The sequence below is a fragment of the Ahaetulla prasina genome, chromosome 4 (assembly GCF_028640845.1).
Source record: "Ahaetulla prasina isolate Xishuangbanna chromosome 4, ASM2864084v1, whole genome shotgun sequence".
Taxonomy (NCBI): Eukaryota; Metazoa; Chordata; class Lepidosauria; order Squamata; family Colubridae; genus Ahaetulla; species Ahaetulla prasina.
Window position 1 is genome coordinate 27,388,596 of NC_080542.1, and position 25,441 is coordinate 27,414,036.

Consider the following 25,441-nt stretch of genomic DNA (forward strand, 5'->3'; position numbering starts at 1 on the left):
CTGATCAAAGAAAGAAGCAACTTAGAACTAAGGAGAAATTTCCTGACAGTTAGAACAATTAATAAGTGGAACGACTTGCCTGCAGAAGTTATGAATGCTCCAACACTGGAAATTTTTAAGAAAATGTTGGCTAACCATCTGACTGAGATGGTGTAGGGTTTCCTGCCTGGGCAGGGGGTTGGACTAGAAGGCCTCCAAGGTCCCTTCCAACTCTGATGTTATGTTATGTTATGTTATAATTTAATGATCTACAATAATAATAATAATAATGCTAAGCTATAAATGATATCTAGGTCCATACAGTATGTTACATTATATCAACATCAAACTTATTCCATGATAAATACAGTGTAAGGCCCATGGTTTATTTATCTCCTGGCTATATAAAAAGGATCTCATTGCACTGTTAACAAACAGGGAAGACTTGTCCCAGCATATTATTGTTCTTATTTCTCTTGCTGTCATATATTTTATCAGGTCCTATATCCCGTAAAATAAAATATTCTGTATTAGATTGTCTTCTGCTTCTCATCACCTTGTGATCTCAACAAGCTTGCTTTTAATTTTTATTTGAATTCAGGTCAGGTAATTGTAATCTTAGGCAGAAATGAAGACATATTTCTTAAAAACATTCCAACAGCTGTTGCCGGTGCTACATATAGGTAGTCCTCAATTTATAACAATTTGTTTAGTGACCGAAGTTACAGCAGCAGTGAAAAATGTGATTTACGACTGTTTTTTCACATTACTGATCTCAATTGTAGCATCCCTATGGACATGTAAACAAAATTTGGACACTTGGCAATTGACATGTGATGTTTGCAATATCCAGGGATCATATGATTATTTTCTGTGACCTTCTGATAAGCAGAATCAATGGAGAAGCCAAATTCTCTTAACTACCATAGTGATTCACTTAACAATACTAGCAAGAAAGGTTGTAAGATGGGGCAAAACTCACTTAACAGCTGTCTCGCTTAGCAACAGAAATGTTGGGCTGAATTGCGGTCATAAGAAAAAGACTATATGTAACTGTTTTATATACCGTATATACTCGAATATAAGCCGATCCGAGTATAAGCCGAGGTCCCCAATTTTACCCCAAAAACTGGGGTAAACTGGGGACTCGAGTATAAGCCGAGGGTGGGAAATGAAGCACCTACCGGTTGGGGAAACCCTCCTCCCTCAGCTGAGAAGGCTGGCGGCTCCCCGCCCGCCTCTCACTGCACCGGCAGGGCTTCCCGCGTCCGGTAAAATGTGAAAAAGAAAAAACAAAACTCAGTATAAGCCGTATATACTGAGTATAAGCCGAGGCTTAAAAAAAAGACAACTCGAGTATAAGCCGTATAGACCCGAGTATAAGCCGAGGGGACGTTTTTCAGCACAAAAAACGTGCTGAAAAACTCGGCTTATACTCGAGTATATACGGTAATTGAAATTAAATAGAAAGAGGAGTGATCTGACATGAGGTAAATACTGCTGCACACCGACACATTTGTATTTGAGATTTATAGTCCTGATACAATTCAGGGCTTCTAGATCAGGGGTCTCCAACCTTGGCAACTTTAAGACTTGTGGACTTCAACACCCAGAATCCCTTAGCCAGCAAAGCTGGCTGAGGAATTCTGGGAGTTGAAATCCATAAGTCTTAAAGTTGCCAAGGTTGAAGACCCCTGCTCTAGATTATCAAAATGCAATACAAGTTGTCTTGACATACATCTACCCTTGGAATTAGGATTTCTATTGCTAAGCAATGCATAATTAAGAGAGTCAAGCATGATTTTATGACCTTTTTGCCCTGGTTCTTGAATGGATCACTGCAGTTTTTAAGTGAAGCCCCCCATTGACTTTGCTTGTCAGAAGCCAGCTGAGGAAATTGCAAACAGTGATCACATGACCCTGGGACAACCATTATAAATACATGTCTTTTGCCAAGTGCCCAAATTTTGATCGCATGATGCTGGAGATGCTGCAATGATCATAAATGCAAAAATCAGTCATATGCCCCTTTTTCAATGCCACTGTAATTTTGAACAGTTGCTAAATGAATGGCTGCAAGTCACTGAGCAGTATGATGTTTCTATAAAACCTGGATTTTGCTCAAACTTCAATCCTATCAGAATAAACTTTGGGAAATAGGACAAGACTCAAAAAAATCATTTTAAAATTTAAAAATAAGATACTGGTCTCATTTTAGATCTCATGTCACCTGAGTCAGTATTCACCAATCTTTCTAGGTTGGTGGCCCAGCAAAAGGGAAGAGGGGATGAAGAGGGGATGGTTTTGAGTGAGGGGCAGGTGCATGCATGTACATGTGCACACAGCTTCATTTGTGTGAGTAGTGAGTGCTCACGCGAGTGGGGCTCTGAATGCTGGTGCTCGCCACTTGCACGAGTGGGGCTGTGTGCATGGACACTGGCCCAACATTCATGTGGCCCAGTTAAGAATAGGCCACGGCCCGGTAGTGGGCCGCAGCCCACAGGTTAGGGACCCCTGGTCTAAGTTGCACAGTACATTACAACCTCTGAAACAAATGTTAAAGGAATTTAATTTAACACTGATTGCAGGAAAATACAGAAGGCCAGGAACTGCAAATAGAAAAGGAAGTCCTGAGAACAAACATTTGGCAAATAACTTAGAAAGGAGCATATAGGAGAGCTGGTGGGAAATATTGTGGCTGTGCTGCAGAAAAATTTCAGAGGCAGAAATGCAGATTGTAAATTACACAAGGAAACAGGAGAGCGGATATAACAAGAAAAGCTATCATGTGTTTGAAGATAAGCCCAGTGAAGAACATGTCTAAAAAGAGGCGGAGGGGGGGGAACAGCCTCTTTCTCTTCTCCATCACACATTTACTCAATGATTCTTTAAAAGATCTGTACGCCATTCAGATAGTCTATTCAACAATTATATCTCATCCTATTTTTAACTCAGGAAGGGCTTCTTTTTCCCTTATTTGCATAAAGGTGATGTTGCGATCCACCAGTAGCCAGCAGAGCTGGCACCAGATTCGGACAGTGAGGAGGTTGGGGAGGAACATGGGCCAGTCCTGGAGTCTGGGGAAGGTTCTGACAAGTACTCTGCAACCGAGGCAGAGATGGGGCCAGGGCCATATGACAGGTATTCGCTGCCTTTGGAGTCAGACATCAGTGAGGCAGACAAATGGCTAGAGCCTGTTCCCAGTGTGCGCATGCGCAAAGTTGCCAGATGAATGGAACAGCTAAGAAACAAGAGTCAACTTGTGAGTGAGGCCACAGGTGAATGATGAAGGGCCCCTCCCATAGGGAATAAAAGAGGAGCGAAAGGGGTGTTTGCAGGAGACAATTAGTTCATTACTGCATTCTTGCCAAGTATTGCTCAGCCTGGCCACTCTCCAAGCCTGATAAAGGTCAGTAATTGTGAACTATCTTGAAAGACTGTGGGAGAGGAAAGACCTTGCTGGAGAGGAATTTACTGTAAATTAAATAAAAGGAGTTTATCCACTTCGTGCTGCTGGGGAGGACTAGGTCAGAACAGATAAAAGCAGTCCAACAACATCTAGTTGAAAACACACTCTAGTTGAAATCACCCACAACAGTGGAACAAAAGATCTAATTAACAAGGTGATTCTGGAAAACTGCAGAAGGAAAACCAACCTGAATGTAGCCTGCATTGGTTTATTATTTATTTATTTGTTGAGTACGTATTAGATAATATATATAAGTATAAGCATGAATTGAATTTGTTGTTAGTTGCGAAGTCTATTCTCTGGAGTCCATTTAAACTCATGCCTACTGCTTCAGTGACTCCATCCAGCCACCTCGTTCTCTGTCGTCCCGTTCTTCTTTTGTCCTCAATCTTTCCCAGTATTAGGCTCTTCTCCAGTGAGTCCTTCTTTCTCATTAGGTGGCCAAAGTATTTCAGTTTCATCTTCAGGATCTGGCCTTCTAAAGAGCAGTCAGGGTTGATCTCTTCTAGGACTGACTTGTTTGTTCGCCTTGCAGTCCAAGGGACTCGCAGGAGTCTTCTCCAGCACCAGAGTTCAAAGTCCTCAATTCTTTGGCGCTCAGCCTTTCTTATGGTCCAACTTTCACAGCCATACATTGCAACTGGGAAAACCATAGCCTTGACTATACGCACTTTTCTTGGCAGGGGATGTCTCTGCTTTTTAGTATGCTGTCTAGATTTGCCATAGCTTTCCTCCCCAGGAGCAAGTGTCTTTTAATTTCTTGTCTGCAGTCCCCATCTGCGGTGATCTTGGAGCCCAGGAAAATAAAATCTGTCACTATCTCCATTTCTTCCCCATCCATCTGCCAGGAATTGAGAGGGCCAGATGCCATGATCTTAGTTTTCTTAATGCTGAGTTTCAAGCCAACTTTTGCACTCTCCTCCTTCACCTGCATCAAGAGGCTTATTAGTTTCTCTTTGCTTTCTGCCATTAGAATGGTATCATCTGCATATCTGAGGTTGTTGATATTTCTCCCGGCAATCTTAATTCCAACATTTGGTTCATCCAGCCCCGTCTTTCTCATGTTGTGCTCTGCATATAAGTTAAATAGGCAGGGTGATAGTATACAGCCTTGCCAGACTCCTTTCCCAATTTTGAACCAATCAGTGGTTCCGTGTCCAGTTCTCACTGTTGCTTCTTGACCCGCATACAGATTTCTCAAGAGACAAATAAGATGGTCTGGTACGCCCATCTCTTAAAGAACTTGCCACAATTTGTTGTGATCCACACAATCAAAGGCTTTAGCATAGTCAATGAAGCAGAAGTAGATGTTTTTCTGGAACTCCCTAGCTTTCTCTATGATCCAGCGTATTTGGCAATTTGATCTCTAGTTCCTCTGCCTCTTCTCAATCCTGCCTGTACTTCTGGTAGTTCTTGATCCACATACTGCTGGAGCCTAGCTTGTAGGATTTTAAGCATAACCTTACTAGCATGTGAAATTAGTGCAATGGTGCAATAGTTTGAACATTCTTTGGCATTGCCTTTCTTTGGAATTGAATGTAAACTGACCTTTTCCAATCCTGTGGCCAGTGCTGAGTTTTCCAAATTTGCTGACAAATTGAGTGTAGCACTTTTACTGCATCATCTTTTAAGATTTTGAATAGCTCAGCTGGAATACTGTCACCTCCACTAGCTTTGTTGTTGCTCAGATTTCCTAAGGCCCATTTGACTTCACATTCTAGGATGTCTAGCTCAAGGTCAATGACCACCCCATTGTGGTTATCAGGTTATAAGCTCGTTCTTGTATAGTTCTTCTGTGTACTTTGCAACCTCTTCTTAATCGCTTCTGCCTCTGTTAGGTCCCTGCCATTTTGGTCCTTTATCATGCCCATCTTTGCATGAAACGTTCTCTTCATATCTCCAATTTTCTTGAAGAGATCTCTGGTCCTCCCTATTCTATTGTTTTCTTCTATTTCTTTGCACCATTCTTTTAAGAATGCATTCTTATCTCTTCTAGCTATTCTCTGGAATTCTGCATTCAACTGGGTGTATCTTTCTCTCTCTCCCTTGCCTTTCACTTCCCTTCTTTCCTCAGCTATTTTCAAAGCTTCCTCAGACAGCCATTTTGCTTTCTTGCCTTTCTTTTTCTTTGGGATGGTTTTAGTGCTACCTCTTGTACAACGTTGCGAACCTCTGTCCATAGTTCTTCAGGCACTCTGTCTATCAGATCTAATTCCTTAAATCTATTTGTCACTTCTACTGTATATTCATCAAGGATATGATTTAGTTCAGCGGTAGTCAACCTGGTCCCTACCGCTCACTAGTGGGCGTTCCAGCTTTCATGGTGGGTGATAGGGATTTTGTCCGATACTGAAGCACTTTTTTTAATTTAATTGACTTTTTAAAAAAAATTCATAGTATTGTTTAAAAATATTTTCATTAGGTTTTCATAAAATTCCCTGTGACAATTTAAATTTCTGAAAATATACTATTTGTATCACCCGCTCATAAGCTTAGTTCACGTTATGTAAGTGAAACTAAATGACGCTATAGTTCGACCACAAACAAAAGAGCCTCATCCCAGAATAGCTCGCGCATCTTCCCCCACATCACCCAGCTGTAACAGACAAGCAGAGCTGGTAGCCGGTGCCCCCCTCCCCAAACCCAATTCACAATGCACGAGAGGCATGCGCAGACCACGATTCACGGCACATTACTGTGGAGTGGTTAGAAAATTTTACTACTAACAGAGATACAAAAGTGGGTGGTAGGTATAAAAAGGTTGACTACCCCGATTTAGTTCATACCTGAGTGACCAGGGGCTTTTTCCTACTTTCTTCAGTTTAAGCTTAAATTTTGCAAGGAGAAGCTCATGGTCTGAGCCACAGTCAGCTCCTGGTCTTGTTTTTACTGATTGTATAGAGCTTCTCCATCTTTGGCTGCAGAGCACATAGTCAATCTGATTTCTGTGTTGACTGCCTGGTGATGTCCATGTGTAAAGTCGTCTCTTGGGTTGTTGGAAGGGTGTTTGCTATGACCATCGTATTATCTTGACAGAATTCTATCAGCCTGTGCCCTGCTTCATTTTGTACTCCAAGGCCAAATTTGCCTGTTATTCTGGTTATCTTTTGGCTTTCTACTTTAGCATTCCAATCCCCCATGATGATAAGGACATCATTTTTTGATATTAATTCTATAAGGTGTTGTAGGGCTTTATAGAACCGGTCAATTTCATCCTCTTCAGCAACAGTGGTTGGGGCATAGACTTGGACTACTGTGATATTGAATGGTTTGCCTTGGATTCGAACTGAGATCATTCTGTCATTTTGGGGATTATATCCCAGTATTGCTTTTCGTACTCTTTTATTGATTATGAAGGCTACTCCATTTCTTCTGAGGGATTCTTGCCCACAGTAGTATACCTGAGAATCACCGATTCCTGTCCATTTTAGTTCGCTGATTCCTAAGATGTTGATGTTCAGTCTTGTCATCTCTTGTTTGACCACGTCCAGCTTGCCTTGATTCATGGATCTTACATTCCAGTTTTCTACAGAGAAAATATCTTTACAGCATCGGACTTTTCTTTCACCACCAGATACATCCACAGCTGAGTGTCCTTTCGGCTTTGGCCCAGTCACTTCATTCTTTCTGGTGCTACTAGTACTAGCCCTCTGCTCTTCCCCAGTAGCATATTGGACACCTTCCAACCTGAGGGGCTCATCTTCCGGCGTCATATCTTTTTTCCTTTTTGTACTGTCCATGGGGTTTTCATGGCAAAGATACTGGAGTGGGTTGCCATTTCCTTCTCCAGTGGATCACGTTTTGTCAGAACTCTCTGCTATGATCTGTCCGTATTGGGTGTCCCTGCATGGCATAGCTCATAGCTTCATTGAGCTACGCAAACCCCTTCACCACGACAAGGCAGTAATCCATGAAGGGAATTGAATTGAACTGAATACATAAAATGAATACAATTAAAAAGAAAAATAGGACAGGAAAGGTAGGCACACTGGTGCTCTTATGCATGCCCCTTACAGACCTCTTAGGAATGGGGTGAGTTCAACAGTAGCCAGTCTAAGGTTAAAATTTTGGGGATTTGGGGATGAAACCACAGAGTCAGGAAGTGCATTCCAGGCATTGACCACTCTGTGGCTGAAGTCATATTTTCTGCAATCGAGTTTGGTGTGGTTTACCTGAAGTTTGTATCTATTGTGTGTTGGTGTATTGTTGTGATTGAAGCTGAAGTAGTCATTGATAGGAAGGACATTGTAGCAGATAATTTTATGAGCTATGCTTAGGTCATACTAAAGGCAGCATAGTTCTAAATTTTCTAGTCCCAAAATTTCAGGTTGGGTGGCATAAGGTATTTTGCTGCAAGCAGAGGAGTGGAGGACTCTTCTTGTGAAATATTTCTGGACATGCTCAGTTGTATTAATGTCCGATATGTAGTGCGGGTTCCAGACAGATGAGCTGTATTTGAGATTTGGTGTAGCAAATGCTCTGGTTAGTAGTGTAATTTTATCGGAGAAGAAGCTACGCAAGATTAGGTTTACAACACTTAATGCCTTTTTGGCAATGTTGTTACAGTGGGCTTTGGCACTTAGATCATTTGGTATGCACACAAGAAGGCATCTGACTCCCTGCCACATGATTGGACAATAGAAATAACAGGGGGTCAGTAGAAACATCAGAAGCTTTGTGTAAAGATCTATGGCATAATGGAAAATGACCAAAGATGGTGGATTGGGAAAGGTTACTATCAAAAGAGGAATCTTCCAAGGAGCCGCACTAACAACACTACTCTTTGTCATTGCATTGATTCCTCTGTTGACAATAGTGAATAAATCAGGGCACAGCTATCGAACATCAAAAACCCTTGCTAAATTATCCAACCTCAACTTACAACCATTCATTTAGTGATCTTTCAAAGTTACAGGGACACTGAAAAATGTGACTTATGACAGGTCCTCCTTGCACTTACAATCAACACAGAATCCCCATAATGACATGATCAGAATTTGAGTGTTTAGCAACCAGCATGTATTTACAGCAGTTGCAACATCTTGTGGTCTTTGGATCACCACTTGCAACCTTCCCAGCCAGCTTCCAGTAAGCAAAGTCAATGAGGGAAGCTGGATTCACGTAATGACCACATTATTCACTTAACTACTGTAGTGATTTGCTTAACAACCGTGATGGAAAAGGTCATAAATTGGGTAGGGCTCACTTAATAGCTGCCTTGTTTAACAACAGAAATTCTGGCCCCAATTGTGCCTATAGGCTGAGGACTGTCTTGTCTATTTCAACAGCATTTGAAATAGAATTGCTGCTCAACACTGTGAAGTAGTACTACTTTTTAAACCCTTAGAAAGGCCAGATCTGGAATACTGCATCCAGTTTTGGTTGCTACGTTACAAAAAAAGATGTTGAGATTTGAAAAAAGTGCAAAGAAGACCAATTAAGATGATTAAAGGACTGGAGAATAAAACATATGTTTTATGCAAAGAATGTTTGCAGGATTTGGATTTGGCTAGTCTAGAGAAAAGAAGATCTGGGGGTGGGGAGACATGATAGCAGTACTCCAGTATTTGAGAAGCTGCCACAAAGATGAAGAGGTCAACTTATTTTCCAAAGCACCAGAAGGCAGAACAAGAAACAATGGATGGAAACTAATCGAGGAGAGAAGTAACCTGGAATTAAGGAGTGTGTGAGAATAATAAACCAGTAGAGCAGCTTGCCTTCAGACGTTGTGGGTGCTTCATCACTGGAGGTTTTTAAGAAGAGACTAGACAGCCACATGTCTGAAATGGTACAGGCCAGGATTTACTGCTTGAGCAGTGGCTGGACTAGAAGACCTCCAAGGTCCCTTCCATTTCTATTCTGATTGAACTGTCTGTAAATACAACCAAGATACTGCAATAGAATTTGGACTGGACAAATGTGCCATGGACAAATTACCATCAAACAGGGGGAAAAAGTGAAAACTCAAAATTCCCTATGAAAACAAAATCAAGAATCTAGATGACGATGATCACTACAAATATCTGGGCATCCTTCAAGGTGATGACACAAAGCACATTGAAATCATATAAAAGGCCAGAAGTGAAGATTTTAAAGTCCAAAACTCAGTGGAGGAAATACCATCAAGGCAATTAATACCTGGGCAATTCCAGTTATTAGATACACAGCTGGAATAGTTGACGCAAGCAGAACTAAAAGCCCTGGATAAAAAGACTAGAAAAATAATGAATCATGCCCTTCATCTTAGCAGTGATGTTGTCAGATTCTATTTCCCAAGGAAAATAAGTGGATGCGGAATGCTGCAAATACGTCAGGAGGTTGAATATGAAAAAAGGGCATTCACTATCTGAAGAGCAGTGAAGAAGATGCACAAAAGCTAATATACCAGGAAGGGTTGCTAAGTAATGGAGAGACCAAGCTGGACTTTCAAAAAAGACTAAATAAAGAACAGAAAAGAGACATGAGAAAATAAAGTATTACATCACCAGTACATTTAAAAAAAAATAGCGAACAAAACAAATAACAAGACTTGGCAATGGCTAAGAGCAGGAAAGTAGAACAAACAAAGACCTTGGATAAAAGATAAAAAAGCTGAACAGAAAAGTTAAAGAAACAGTGGGCCACCTGATTAGCTGCTGCAAGAAGATTGCCAAGACAACAGCACGAAAGAGGAGCGGTAGTGGTGCATATCCCACTGCAATACCATTTGCCTACAAGCAAGAACTGGTGGGATCATAAAATAGAGAAAGTCGTAGAAAATGAAGAAGTTAAAGTACTCTAGGAGTTCAGAATTCAGATAGAAACGCACCTGACATAATACATCAGACTTAACAATTGTGGATAAGAAAGACAAAAAAGTCTGGACAGTGGATGTGGAAGTACCTGCAGACAGCAGAATGGAAGAGAAAGAATTAGAGAAGATAACAAAATACAAAGATTTGCAAATAGAAACAGAACAACTGTGTGAAAAGAAAGCAAAGATATTCCAAATAATAACAGGTGCAACACAACTGGAGCACCAAGAGAGTTTGTTTTCCTTAGCAATTACAAAAAAACCTAAAATCAATCAATTGGCAGAATAAACCCCAAACATCTGGAGCACCACTTAAACACATCAACATCGACAAAATTAACATCAGTCAATTGCCAAAGTAGAATGTACTTGGAACAGTTTTCATCCTGTGAGGATACCTTTAACACTATATGGAACATCAATATATGTCTATCCCAGATTCTTGGGAAGCTCTCCATAAGTGGATAAAAATGCCAAATCCAGCTGACAGGAAAAAAAATCTGGTCCAGTTACAAGCCAGGAGAGAGATGCTGTAAATAGAATGGAGTCAGGTTGCATTTTGGAAAGGAGGTCTCTGTTTATTTAGTAGCCAGAAACCTCAGCAACATGTTTCTCCTGTGGCTGACAAAATGGCATAGAGATAGGTGGGCTTTTATACATTCTTTGGGGCTTTTTGTTTGAGATGCTTTTTGTTCGTTGTGAAATGTACTTTGACCTCTGCTTGAGTGTGTCCTTTTAGTATTCTAATTATTGTTGCCTGACTCCAGTGGTTGGTTGCCCCCGGTTCAGACTGGTTGTATAGAACTGGTAGTAAAACTGGAGGGAGACTCTGCGCACATGTGCAGAAGAGCGTGTACGTGAGCATGATGCAAACCGGTAGTAAAAGTAAGTAGAACCCACCCCTGCCTGACTCCCATTGTGGCTGAGAGGCCATGCCTTGTCTTTGCAGCTGGGTGGGGAATGTAGATTTTAGGAGTCTTTTTTCTTTCTACTTGTAATCCCATCAGCTCCAGTCTTCTGGGGAAACTATGCCTGAAAGCGTTTTCTTTATGAATAGAATGGTCTGGTTTTCTCGATGGGTAAAAAATATCAATTTCTAAAGACTTCAGTCTTCTGCTTGAGGCTATTTTCCTATAGCGGGGAAAACTGGGGCTGCTTCCTGCCTTTAAGAACATGTTTCTCTTACAATACCAATAAAACTGCACTACTATTAATCGTTTCATAGTTCCCATCACCAATCTCTTTCCACTTATGACTGTATGACTATAACTTGTTGCTGGCAATCCTTATGATTTATATTGATATATTGATCATCAATTGTGTTGTAAATGTTGTACCTTGATGAACGTATCTTTTCTTTTATGTACACTGAGAGCATATGCACCAAGACAAATTCCTTGTGTGTCCACACTTGGCCAATAAAAATTCTATTCTATTCTATTCTATTCTATTCTATTCTATTCTATTCTATTCTATTCTATTCTATTCTATTCTAAAACTAGAGAAAACGTATTTTGGGAAATTGAATAAAATAATGTTGAAATTTATTTGGCAAGGAAGAAACCGAGAATAAAAACTACTGCAAGAGTCAAAAGGGAAAGGAGGGTTTAGTTTACTACCAAGCACAATTGGGTGAAAGAGTGGATAATATTAGGGAATAGAAGACTATAATTATTGGAGGGTCGCCACCTTCAATTAGGGTGGCATGCATTTCTCTGGTACGGGAGAAATACAGCACATCGATATTTCGAAAGACATTATGCATTGTCTAGTTGCCCACTGCAACTACATCGACAAAAAGGCTTTAAGAGTTGTAAACTTAATCTTGCGTAGCTTCTTCTCCAGAAAGTTTACACTACTAACCAGAGCATACAAAACATTTGCTAGCCCAATTCTCAAATACAGCTCGCCTGTCTGGAACCCACACCTCATTTCGGACATCAATACAATTGAACGTGTCCAGAAATATTTTACAAGAAGAGTTCTCCACTCCTCTGAATACAACAAAATATCTTATGCCACCAGACTTGAAATCCCGGGTTTAGAAAATTTAGAACTCCGCCGTCTTCGGCATGACTTGAGTATAACTCATAGAATCATCTGTTATAATGTCCTTCCTGTCGAAGAGTACTTCAGCTTCAATCACAACAATACACGAGCACACAATAGATTTAAATTTAATGAACCACTCCAATCTTGATTGAAGAAAATATGACTTCAGAGTTGTTAATGCCTGGAATGCACTAGCTGACTCTGTGGTCTCTTCCCAAAATCCCCAAAGCTTTAACGAAAGACTATCTACTACTGGCCTCACCCCATTCCTAAGAGGTCTGTAAGGTGCATAAGAGCACCAGCGTGCCTACTGTTCCTGTCCTAAAGTTCCCTTTGATTGTATCCAATTCGTATGGTTATTTCATGTTTATACTTATATATACTGTTGTGTTTGACAAATAAAATAAATAAATAAATAAAATAAATGCATTGTTATCAGTGTGGGACAAAATTAAACAACAAAACTATAGGGAAATACCAGTCTGGCTCTACTACACCTTAGAAGCATTGATACACCCAAATTTTATAAATATGTTTCTTATAAGGATACATTAAATGAGAATGGTGAATTGAAAACCAGATTAGAACTAAAAGACCAAGGGGTGGAATTAGAGTGGTGGTTGTACCTGCAGATACAATCGTGTTATGTGAAAGATGTGAAAACATGAGGTTTTTATAGAGAACTAAAAACATTGGACAAGGTATTAGTGGGGACTGATGAAAAATTGATAAGGATACTATACAATTATTTATTGAATTATAAAATGGAGGATGAACAAGTTAAAGAGATGATAGTATGGGCTAAAAATTTTGGATATAATATAGATTTTGATAAATCGCAAAAATTTTGGGAGAGAAATCGAAAACTGACAATGGTTACATCGTATAAGGAAAATCTCTATAAAATGTTCTATAGATGGCATCTGCCCCTGGCAAGATTGGCCAAAATGTTTAGCAATATTTCCCCAAACTGTTGAAAATGTATAATAATACCTGGCACATATTACCTCATGTGGTGGACCTATATAAAGGCTAGGAAATTTTAAATACAAATTCATACGTGGTTAGAAAAAATGACTAGAACATATAGAGTTTAAGCCAGAATTATTTTTATTAGGCATTATATCAAATAGCTATGATAAAGGACAATATACCTAATATATCTTGACTGCAGCAAGAATTGTGTATGTGCAGCAATGGAAGAGCGAAAACACCCCTTCAGAAGAAGAGACGATAAGGAAGATAATAGCCTGTGAGCAATGGTGGAATTCAAGTAATTTAACAACCAGTTCTCTGCCCTAATGATTTCTTTCAACAACCAGTTTGCCAAACTGCTCAGAAAGTTAACAACCAGTTCTCCCAAAGTGGTGCGAACTGGCTGAATCCCATCACTGCCTGTGCGGAAATGGACAGACTAACACTAAAATTAAAAAATAAAGGAGATACAGTATACCATGCTACATGGAATAGATTCTATCAGGGGTTAGAAACACGAGGTAGAAGTTGGAATGGGAAAGAATCAGGTTAGGTGGACATGGAAAGAAATAATATATATGTATTAGAATGTAGGTATTAGAATGATAGATAAGTTGACGTTCTAGAATATGATGGTCAGAAATAACTGTATAACACTACCACTGTTTAAAATAGTATACACGTTATTTTGTCTTTACCTTTGTTTCATGGCAAGTGGAATACCAGGACAATACACTGCATTTCATGTATTTATATGGAAACAATAAAAATATATTTTTTAAAAAGAACATGTTTTTCCTCCTCTCCTTTAGGAGAAATATAATATTTGCATCTTTTAATATTTCATTCTCGGGGGTGTGTGATTCTCACAGTCTCCAATCTGAAGATCTGGTTGACAGTGCAAAGAATCATAATAAGCTTTGTTGTTACTTTCTCTTGGAAATTCTCGAATGCACAGTCATAGCCCAATGGAACTGAATACATTATCACGAACATTCTCACAAACATAGACCAAAGCCACCTTAGTAAGAATTGCATAGAAACACAATGATAGGCTCAAAAGATTGAACGGGGTTCTCTCTACACTGTAAACTTAAACACTATCCATCCCCAATTTGTCTTTATTTAGTGGTTTTTGTTTTTTTTAAATCGCTTCTTCTCCCTCCCACCCCTTTTCCGAGGGATAACTATCATTTATGCCTGGAATTTATTTCCGGCTGTATGCACATTTTTCCCCCTCGATTAATCAAGCAAATGTTTCTTTCGGTAACCCGGGAAAAAAGAGAGCACTACATTTGGGTGGATTCCAACGCCTGAGGAAAATGAAACTTTAACATTGGCTTTAAAAAAATGTTGTTCTCCTTTGGATACATCACCTGCCTTTTGCTGTATCTGCCGTTTACACGTGAGTTTCTGAAAAAACTGAAAAAACACCAACAAGCAACTGGGTAAAAGATGTGGTGAAAAGCTGTGGATGGTGCCCATCTTAACAAAATAATTCTTATGGGAAGATCTCTTCCAGGGTGGGGAACTATGGCCCTTTTATGACTTGTGGACTTCAACTCCCACAATTACTGAGCCAACTCAGGAATTCTGGAAGTTGAAGTCCACAAGCCATAAATGGGCCATAGTTCCCCATCTCTGATCTCTTCAGATGGGTTGATCTCAGTCAGTCAGTCAGTCAAAGTGTTTATTACAGTCAAAGATCAGTACAGGAGTTGATCTCAACTGAAAAGATCTCTACTCTCAAGTAAAATAGGCAATCTTGAACTTACCTACCAAGCTTCATAATGTCTTACATTGATTTTCTAACAGCAATTCTTCCTGTTGCTTTTCTCTTTCAGAGGCAGATTTGATCATTACAGTCCCCAAAAGCCCAATTCAAGCGAAACCTGGTTCTGATGTCCTGCTGCCTTGTCATTTTGAGGACTCTTCTGGGCCCATAGAGCCCAATCGCCTGGGAGTGATATGGCGTATGGGTTCAAGAGATATTGCTAAGTATGAAGATAAGTTAGAAGTCTTTCACCCAAGGGCAAAGATGTCTTCTGAAGAACTGCTACGGGGCAACGCCAGCATTCTGCTTCCAAACGTGCAAGATGCAGATGGCAACACTTACACTTGCTCTGTTATCCACAGCCCTGACAAAGAAGAAAAGTCATTAGAGCTGAGAGTGGAAGGTAAAGGAAACCAAAGGAAATGGAATGAGGGCCTTAAAAATATTTAAAGTGTGAACCCGACCCAGGTTAAAAGCCTTGATCTGGAACAGACCTGGGCATTTTATGGCCTGCAGGCTACATCCCGGTGGGAGACAGACATTGGCAGCAAGGGCAGGGGCAGGGGCAGGGGCAGGGGCAGGGGCAGGGGCAGAGGGTGGAGGGTAGGGGGTGGCAGTGGCAGCCCTCCACAATAGTCCCAGTTTTTAATGTGGCTCCTTGGGAAAAATAATTGTCTACCCTTGATCCAGGCCACAGTTTTAAAAGTGTTACAGGAGGGATTAGGGGTCACTGACTATTAATATTGCTAAAACATATTCATTCAGTAATATCTATAGCACCTGTGATTATTTTGCTGGAAAATATTTTCAATTACAGGTTGCCCTCAACATACGACATTGGAATGTCAGTCACTAAGAAAAGAGGCTATTACAAGTTGGGCTATTGCCCAATTTTACAACTTTTTTTTTTTTTTTGCTGCAGTCATTAAGCAAATCACCATGGCTGTTAACTGAATCACATTGCTGTTAAGTGAATCTGGCTTCCACTGACTTTGCTTGTCAGAAGCTGGATATAAAAAGTCAGAAATGGTAGCCTTGTGGCCCCGGAACATTGCAAATGTCATAAATACATGGCAATTGCCAGGTACCAGAATTTTAATCACCTGACTGGAAGGAATGCTGTGACAGTTGTTTAGTGCAGGGACTGGTTGTAAGTATATTTTTCAGTGCCATTGAGGACTACATCATGTTCTTCTTGCTTTACCAGGACGATACAATCCACCCTCAGGTTACATACAGTGCTTGAGTCGCAGGGATGGAGAGTGGATCAGAAGAAGCTTTGCATGATCTGCCCATAGACCTGTTAGCAGGAGGTATTTCCTGATAAGACACGTAGATCAGTAGATCTGGCAGAAGAGGGAGGACTTTCACTTCAGCCAGCACCACTTCTTCCTTCTGAAATACTCACCCAGTTGCTAACAAGAACTGTTAACAGGAACCTGAGAGGGCCACAAGTGGGAGAAGGAATTGTCTGAACAGGGAGGGATATCCCTATCAGCACGCCACACATGTCATCTGCTGTTGCGGTTTGTCAGAGGGCGGGAACCAAGAGGAGCAAAACCAGAAACATGCACACACCCAACAAAGGAACAAAGTGCTGTTTATTGCTATACAAGCTGAGTAGACAATGTATTTACAAGAATTTTAGTAAATATATGTGTGTATGTATCTATACATATCCACACTGTTACCTAATGTATATATATGTAAATATATACACTATCAAAATCTAACTAGGAAGTATACTAACAATTTTAAAAAGTTTTGCTTCTTTACTTTACAGTACAAGACGCTTAGCTGCTGGGGTTTTCATCCTCCCACACTTATTTATTTTTAGTATGCCAATAACTTTTCTCATTTTGCCCATTTACTGTACCTGGCAGTCCTTGACTTACAACCACAATTGAGCTCAAGATTTCTTTGGTTAAGTGAGAAATTTATTATTAAGTTGCCCCATTTTACGACATTTTGCCACATTTGTTAAGTGAATCACTGCAGTTGTTAAATTAGTAACATGGTTGTTAAGTGAATCTGGCTTCCCCCTTAGCTTTGCTTGTCGGGAGGTTGCAAAAGAGGATCACGTGACCCTGGGTCACTGCCACCGTCCATAAATATGAATCAGTTTCAAGCATTCGAATGTAAATCACGTGACTATGGGAATGCTGCAACAGTCATAAGTGTGAAAAATGGCCATGTCACTTTTCTCAGTGCCATTGTAACTTTGAACACTCACCAAATGAAATGTTGTAAGTTGAGAACTATTTGTATTTACACATGAACCACTTGGAGTTTGTTCTTCCTATAGTCCAGGGCTACATTTTCCTTTCCACTGATACTTTTTGCAGAACTTTGTCTTTCTTCTCCTGCCTTGAGCTTCTTCCGGTTCTCTTCTCCCTAGCCCTGAATCCTCTGGCTTTCTACTTCTGCTGCTCTACGTCACATTGTACCTTTTTCTCCAGCACATCTCCTGCCACATCTATGTCACTCCATCCACTCCTTCTCTCTCTCTCTCTCTCTCACTCTCTCCTTCCCTCCCTGTCTCTGACTTCTTTTAGTCTTTCTTTCTTTATACAGAGGAATTATTGAGTCATTTGTCATTTGCACCTCTATAACTGTCTGGTTCGGTTCTGCAACCCAACAAGAAAAACACAGACTTCAGAGGATAATTAGAACTGCAGAAAAAATAATTGCTACCAACCTGCCTTCCATTGAGGACCTGTATACTGCACGAATCAAGAAGAGGGCCATGAAAATATTTACAGATCCCTCGCATCCTGGACATAAACTGTTTCAACTCCTACCCTCAAAACGACGCTATAGAGCACTGCACACCACAACAACTAGACACAAGAACAGTTTTTTCCCGAAGGCCATCACTCTGCTAAACAAATAATTCCCCCAACACTGTCAGACTATTTACTGAATCTGCACTACTATTAATCGTCTCATAGTTCCCATCACCAATCTCTTTTTACTTATGACTGTATGACTATAACTTGTTGCTGGCAATCCTTATGATTTATATTGATATATTGATCATCAATTGTGTTGTAAATGTTGTACCTTGATGAACGTATCTTTTCTTTTATGTACACTGAGAGCATATGCACCAAGACAAATTCCTTGTATGTCCAATCACACTTGGCCAATAAAAATTCTATTCTATTCTATTCTATTCTATTCTATTCTATTCTATTCTATTCTATTCTTTCTTTCTTTCTTTCTTTCTTTCTTTCTTTCTAAAAACTGTGTGTTGGTCAAGAAGTGTTTGCAGGCAATTCTTTGGATTGTAATGTTTTTTCCCCCTTTTCAATAACATATGGCCTACCTGCCTATGTTATATACTTAACTATAAGACTGCCAATGAAGGGGGAAATGACCTTGACAATCACACATAACATTTTCTTGTTTCAGAGCAGCTCTTTCTTCCAGAGTGGGGATAGTGCGACTGATGGGAAAATGACAATCTGAATGTGTGCTCTCAGCAATCCTGAGCTTTCAGAAATGTTACAGTGTTTATGTGCAATTGTCTATTGACCCAGAGTAAGAAAGTTGAGGGGACGCGGTGGCTCAGTGGCTAAGATGCTGAGCTTGTCGATCGAAAGGTCGATAGTTCAGCGGTTCGAATCCCGAGTGCCACATAACGGGGTGAGCTCCCATTACTTGTCCCAGCTTCTGCCAATCTAGCAGTTCTAAAGCACATAAAAAATGTAAGTAGAAAAATAGGGACCCCCTTTGGTGGGAAGGTAACAGCATTCCATGTGCCTTTGGCGTAGAGTCATGCCAGCCACATGACCACGGAGATGTCTTCGGACAGCGCTGACTCTTTGGCTTTGAAACGGAGATGAGCACCGCCCCCTAGAGTCGAGAACGACTAGCACATGTGTGAGGGGAAACTTTACCGTTAAGAAAGTTGGGAAGGACAGGTGCAGACATTCTTTCCATCAGTGCCACCTCTTTTGTGACAAAACTATAGTTTTGCAACATTTTCTGTAGGAACCTAACAATCTTTCTCTTCTTGTTTTTGGAATCTTTCCATTCTCTTTTGCATGTGTCTTCCAGATGTTGACTTGTACATTTCCAAGCAGTACTGAATAGCAGTAGGAGGATGGTGGATCATGGCTGTTGGCTTTCGATGCTGATTAATGGATTTAATTGGGTTGCTAGATAGTAAGAATGTCTTCTTCTATCCTCTCTGTTCCCAGCTCCCCCACTTGTTAAACTCGGCTCCACAAAAGTGCAGTTGACCAAGCCAAGCACAGTTGCGTGTACAGCAACAGATTTCTATCCTGGCAATATATCCATGACGTGGTTCCGCAATGATAGGATTGTGCAAGGCCCCGAACAGCTTCCTACTCAGCCCGGCACTGGCCAGTTGTTAAGAGCAGAAAGTCTCTTGAAGCTCATTCCAGAATTTTCGGATGCCAACGCCAACTTCTCTTGCCATATCAATCACCAAGCACTCAAAGGGCCAGAGGTACTAAAATTCCAGCTGCACTTGCAAGGTGAGTATAACCTTTTGCTCTGAAAGCAAGGAATCCAGGCAGTCTTTCTCCAGCTGTCCAGTCACAGCCTCTTTAAGATGTTCCTTGAAATTTGGGCTGAAAGACAGAGCTGGGTGCATCACCTTGCTTATTTAAATCTTTATTTTTTAAAAAGGCCTAATTGACTCTATTCATGTGACCCAGACACTTATAGAACCTTATCTTACAAAGCTCATGTGGCTTGGTTATTGTGACATCTTAAAGTCGGAACCAAAGAAACCACGTGAACCAGCCGCTAGTTTGTCTTCTCAGAAGGCTCAAAGCTAGCTTTAGACTCAACTTGGAGAGATTTTCTGCCTTATGGGTAATGTCACTCTTTCAACTGATCTGTATTTAGTGGAAGAAGAGAAGCTCTTGGGCACTGGTATATTTTCTCATGCTAAGTTGAAAGATACCACAGGGTGTTTTTTGTATAGTTTATATGATTACCCAGAAGGATATGTACAACTTGGATATCTGTCAAAGGGGCAAAAAAAGATTAAAGTACTAAATTGTGCCACCTGCAAAATCCGAACATGCCACATGCCATTTAGACAACATTGCACAGTTCAGACACAGTGGTATACAATCTAAGGTCCCGGTGCTACCTAAAGCTCCCCAAACATTGGATGTGAACCCCAGAGCTGTTGCTGTGTGTCAGGGGAAGAGAGAAATAAAATCACAAGAGAATTGCAGTAACTTCATATATCTATCATGATGGTTGTTCAAATTGCCCGTGATAAAAGCTACAGTAGATTTACTGTCTTGATAGATTGGTTCTTTGAGACTGTAAATGCATGGCTTTTATGCCCTGTAACCTCTGCTAGGACAATTCAAATGTCAGCCTAGGGGGCCGTAGGGCTTAGTGGGGCTGCCTGGTTTCCCACTGGTGGGCATCCTACCTCTTGGCTCCCTGTAGGATCCAGGAATACCCAAACTGAGCTTTGAGGTAGCTTCGTGGCTCATGACGTATGTTTGTTTCAGATCAGTGTTTCTCAAATGCGGCAATTTTAGGGTGCATGCCAAAATTCTGACATACAAGCATCCTAAAGGGGAACAGTCAGTAGCTGGAAACTGATTTCAGTGTTCCCTGACTGATCAGCTGAAACAAGCCGACATCAACTGACCCTAGTTCACACAGCAGCTATGGCAAAAATACAGGTAGTCTTTGACTTCTGACCCCAGTTGAGCCTAAAATTTCCGTTACTATGCAAGACAGCTGATAAGTGAATTTTGTTGATAAGTTTTACAACTTTGCTTGCCACAGTTGTTAAGTGAATCACAACAGTTGTTAACCTAGTAATATGGTTGTTAAGTGAATCTGATTTCCCCAATCACTTTGTTTGTCACAAGGTCCCAAATGTGATCGCATGACTCTGGGACACCGCAACCGGCATAAATATATGCCTTGCTAAGCATCTGAATTTTGATCACGTGTCCATGAGGATGCTGCATTGGTTTGTAAGTGTGAAAAATGGTCATAACTCACTTTTTTCACTGCCACTGTAACTTCAAACAGTCACTAAATAAATGGTTGTAGGTTGAGGATAACCTGTAATCCCAGGTGGGTCCAAGACTGGCTTCAAGAAGTTAGGAACTGATGATGGGAATTGTCTATTGCAGTGTTTCTCAACCTTGGCAGCCGGCTGACTGAGGAATTCTGGGAATTGAAGTCCACCCATCTTCAAGTATAAAATCTTTTTATATGATGTTGTGACAAAATAAATAAATAAATAAATAAATAAATAAATAAATAAATAAATAAATAAATAAATAAATAAATAAATTGCCAAGGTTGGGAAACACTGGCCTGTTGAATGCAGGACTTCAAATTTCCTTCCTCTCTTTGCAGCTCGGCCCATCCTTCAGCTGATCACAAGGCCACAAGGGGAGAAATTTGTAGTAGTTGTGTGTAATGTGAGCAGTTTTTATCCCTCTCAAATCAACGTTCAGTGGTTGCAAAATGGCGTGCCACAAGAGCAAGTAAAGTCAGAGGTGCACCACATGCACAATGGGATGTTTTCCATCAACAGTGTCTTTTTCCCACAGAAGAATAATGCTAAAGTCATTTATGTTTTTCGAGTAGAACACGAAGCTTTTGAGACCCCATTGGAACAGTCTGTCCTTTGGAAGCCAGGTGAGGGAGACACGATTATTCATCCTGATCTCCCAGGTACTCAAAGTACTAGGAATACATTTTTTCTCTCACCTTCTCGGCCCACAGGTACAAGTGCAGTGGTTCCTTCGCTGTTGGGATTCATTATTGGACTCGGGTCTGGATTGGCACTAGCAGCTGGAATGGCGTACTATAAAAGTAAGCTTTCACATGTAAAAAATGAAAGGTTTAATGGCAGTGATGAACTGCAGGAAGAAAGCAAAGTCAGTGAAAAAACAAGTCAGAGAGGACGGCCCCCCCACATATAGCTCGACTTATGACTATAATTAAGCCTGGAATTATGGTCATAGGTGGTTGTGGTCCTAAGTTAACACATGACCAGATCCATTTTTTTTGGCAATTTTTTGTGGCAGTTGTTAAGTGAACACAATGGTTGTTAAGAAAATCCATTTCCCCAATGGCCTTTCTATGCTAGAAACTGGAAGTAAATGCTGGAAACTGTCGAATAAGTTGCAAATTATGGTCATGTGACTGAGATGCTACACACAGCAGTAATGGTCATCCATTTCTAAGTGCCCAAATTTGATCACATGACCATGCCAAAGATATGGCTGTCCTAACTGAAAACTAGTTGTTAATAGCCCTATGGAGGTCTGTAGTACCTTTTAAAGGTAATAAAGGGACCAATGGTAAATACATTAACATGTACCTTTTAATTATACAATTACACAATTTTCTCTCTATTTGCAGCCAAGAAAAACTCAGTTACAGGAACATCCATTTAGAAAAAGCCTCTTCAAAAGATAGAAGAGGAGAAGGTACTTGGCATTTCAAACCCAAGACACGGGAGATCAGGAGTGGATTAATACGTACAGAAGAGTTCAATGATGTGCAGAAGCAATGACTTTGATTGGATGATTACTATATATATTCCGTGAAAAATGTGATCTGGGTAAAGCAAGCTACAGATTTCTCTTTGGTGATCTGTACAGTGCATTGTTTCCTTCCATGGCTTAAGGAAACAACAAATATGTGAAGGCAAAAGGCATTGTGGAAGACAAGAAGTGGAAATTGCTCTTTGGAATAAACCACCAGTTCCAGATTTCTACTTTTCATTTTTTTAAAAATCAAGCTATTTTACAAATTATGATGTGAAGCCAAACACTAACCCTCTCTTTTAGTTAATTATTAGATTAACTAATCTAGTAGTTTAGGGGGGGTGGGGGAGTGTTTGCCTGTTTTATTTTAACTTTCTAGCTAGATGTTTGCAAAGATTTAGCAATGGAAAAACTTCTGATTTGAACTACCCTATTTTAAGGATGAAACAATTATTTCAAGTGGGGTAAAGACTGCTTTTTTATTTTATTATTTTATATTTTCTCCAGTTCATCCACCAGTTCATCCAAAGTTTTATTTATTTATGTATTCATATTATAAGATACAGAAATACAAAAGAAAGTATTAGGAGTAGGAAATCTAGGAAAGGGAAAAGGGAAGGAAAAATATGGGGGGAAAGGAGAAAAGGATATTAACTTCTGACTTCCTTTGGTGCAGTAGAATAAAATAATATTAAACCTCAACTTTTATTTTTACATAATAGTATAAACTAGCCATTTCTATAATAACAAAACCTATCTAATCAGTAAAACTCAAAATCAAAGTTTCCTTTTTTTCCCTACCTCAAGCTATAGGTATTTACCACTATCCTGTTTTTCTTACCCATCATAAAAAAACCTAAAATCAATCAGTTGGCAGAATAATCCCCAAACATCTGGAGCTCTAAATGTCTATGGAGATTCTCAGTCATCCAGGTCATGGTTGTCCCAAAGGTGCTTTTTCAAGAGGCAACTGGACTTGCTGGTTTTTCTTTGAAGACATTTCACTTCTCATCCAAGAAGCTTCTTCAACTCTGATTGGATGGTAGGCAAGGAATATAAATCCTTCCATTCCCCACCATCCAGTCAGAGCTGAAAAGGCTTCTTAAATGAGGGGCCGGTTTAGCTCACGCTGGTAAAAAGCCTGTTATTAAGAACACAGTAGCCTGCAATTACTGCAGGTTCGAGCCCGGCCCAAGGTTGACTCAGCCTTCCATCCTTTATAAGGTAGGTAAAATGAGGACCCAGATTGTTGGGGGGGCAATAAGTTGACTTTGTAAAAATATACAAATAGAATGAGACTATTGCCTTATACACTGTAAGCCGCCCTGAGTCTTCGGAAAAGGGCGGGGTATAAATGTAAAAAAAAAAAAAAAAAAAAAAAAGCAAAACATCTTCAAAGAAAAACCAATAAGTCCAGTTGCCTCTTGAAAAAGCACCTTTGGGACATCTGGAGGACTACTTATCAGCATTGACAAAATTACATCAGTCATCTGCAATAGTAAAGTTTATTTGGAATAGTTTATATCCTGTGACAATAACTTTAACACTATGAAATATATATGCCTACTCCAGGTTCTTAGGAAGATCTTGACAGGTGGATAAAAATACCAAATCCAGTCTGAACATCTGGTTGACAGTGCAACCAATCATACATAATAAACTTTGTTGTTACTTTCTCTTGGAAACTCTTGAATGCAGCCACAGTCCAATGGAATTCATTCTCACAACAGTTGCTCCAAAATTAATCCAAACTCATCTTAGTATAGAATCAAAATCTAGTCAAGTATTAAGTACCACTTTGTAAATCCTTAATCAAACCACATCTGGAATACTATATACAGTTTTGGTCACCATATTATCAAAAAGATTTTGAGATTTTGGAAAAAGTGCAAAGAGCAACCAATTCTCCCCCCCCCTCCGTTTTCGCGGGACAACTATCGTTTATTCCTTAAATGTAATTTCTCGCTTAATCAGCAAACGTGTCTTTCGGTGACCCGGAAAAGCAAGAGAGGCTGAGCATAGGCGGTGTCCAACAGCCGAGAAAAACGAAACTTCGGTTTTAAAAAAAAATGTCGCTCTCCTGCGCATACTTCGCCTGCCTCTTACTGTTTCTGCCGTTTACACGTGAGTAACCAGAAAATCGAATCACCCAAGCTCCCACAGGGCTCAGGGAATGTCCCGGGACTGAAAAAACGCTCGCTGGAAGGGAACAAAGCGAAGCCCGGGACGGGACAGGGACAATATTGCATCTGGAGGTTGGGCTGAAGGACTTTTCGCTTTTTAGTTCCCTCTCACCTTCTAGGGCTAGGCAGAAAAACCCCTCCCATAGCTTCTCCCCCCTTGCAGATAATTCCTCAGAGGGGAAAGATGCAGGGGGCGTCGTGTAAAATTTCCATGAAATCTTTTGAATCCAAAAGGAGTTGCTTAAGGGAACGAAAATCCGTCCGGTCCACACTCCTGATGTTGCTATTCTGTCGCGTAGGCGTTTCGACATCAGTCTTTTAAAAAACAGTTCAGAGCGGCGTTTAAAACAATGGCTACCAACTTGCCTTCACCATTGTGGACCTGTATACTACACGTGTCAAAAAGAGAGCTGTGAAAATACTTATAGACCCCTCACATCCTGGACATAAACTGTTTCAACTCCTACCCTCAAAACGACTCTATAGAGCACTGCACACCAGAACAACTAGACACAAGAACAGTTTTTCCCCGAACTCCATCACTCTGCTGAACAAATAATTCCCTCAACACTGTCAAACTATTTACTAAATCTGCACTATTAATCTTCTCATCGTTCCCATCACCCATCTCCTTCCACTTATGACTGTAACTTTGTTGCTTGTATCCTTACGATTTATATTGATATTGTTTCCTAATTG

General features: G+C 40.3%; 2 protein-coding genes across 7 annotated transcripts in view; both read left to right on the forward strand.

Moving 5' to 3' along the window:
- The first annotated feature begins 10,889 nt into the window (after positions 1-10,889).
- LOC131197775 (tyrosine-protein phosphatase non-receptor type substrate 1-like) lies at positions 10,890-22,783 on the forward strand. The gene is made up of 6 exons (XM_058182243.1): positions 10,890-11,126; positions 15,113-15,445; positions 19,248-19,547; positions 21,418-21,702; positions 21,790-21,879; positions 22,432-22,783. Exons 1-6 carry the CDS (start codon positions 11,105-11,107, stop codon positions 22,464-22,466), a joined length of 1,065 nt encoding a protein of 354 aa, XP_058038226.1. The 5' UTR covers positions 10,890-11,104; the 3' UTR covers positions 22,467-22,783.
- Positions 22,784-24,535: 1,752 nt separating this feature from the next.
- LOC131198603 (tyrosine-protein phosphatase non-receptor type substrate 1-like) overlaps positions 24,536-25,441 on the forward strand; it is a 53,273-nt gene continuing 52,367 nt past the window's right edge. For all 6 annotated transcript variants that reach the window (XR_009155119.1, XM_058183415.1, XM_058183414.1 and 3 more), the window contains exon 1: positions 24,536-24,683. Coding sequence is in view for 5 of the 6 variants with exons in the window: in XM_058183415.1 (XP_058039398.1) it covers positions 24,629-24,683 (55 nt within the window). In the remaining variant the exon portion in view is untranslated. The remainder of the gene's footprint in view (positions 24,684-25,441) is intronic.

What these genes read in the sequence shown, in the direction of transcription:
- LOC131197775 (XM_058182243.1), top strand. Translation starts at nt 11,105, where the DNA reads ATGATGCAAACCGGTAGTAAAA. An exon ending in GATGCAAACCGGTAGTAAAA is followed by an intron (nt 11,127 to 15,112) that starts GTAAGTAGAACC and finishes TTTCTCTTTCAG; the next exon opens with AGGCAGATTTGATCATTACA. An exon ending in GTCTGTCCTTTGGAAGCCAG is followed by an intron (nt 21,703 to 21,789) that starts GTGAGGGAGACA and finishes CTCGGCCCACAG; the next exon opens with GTACAAGTGCAGTGGTTCCT.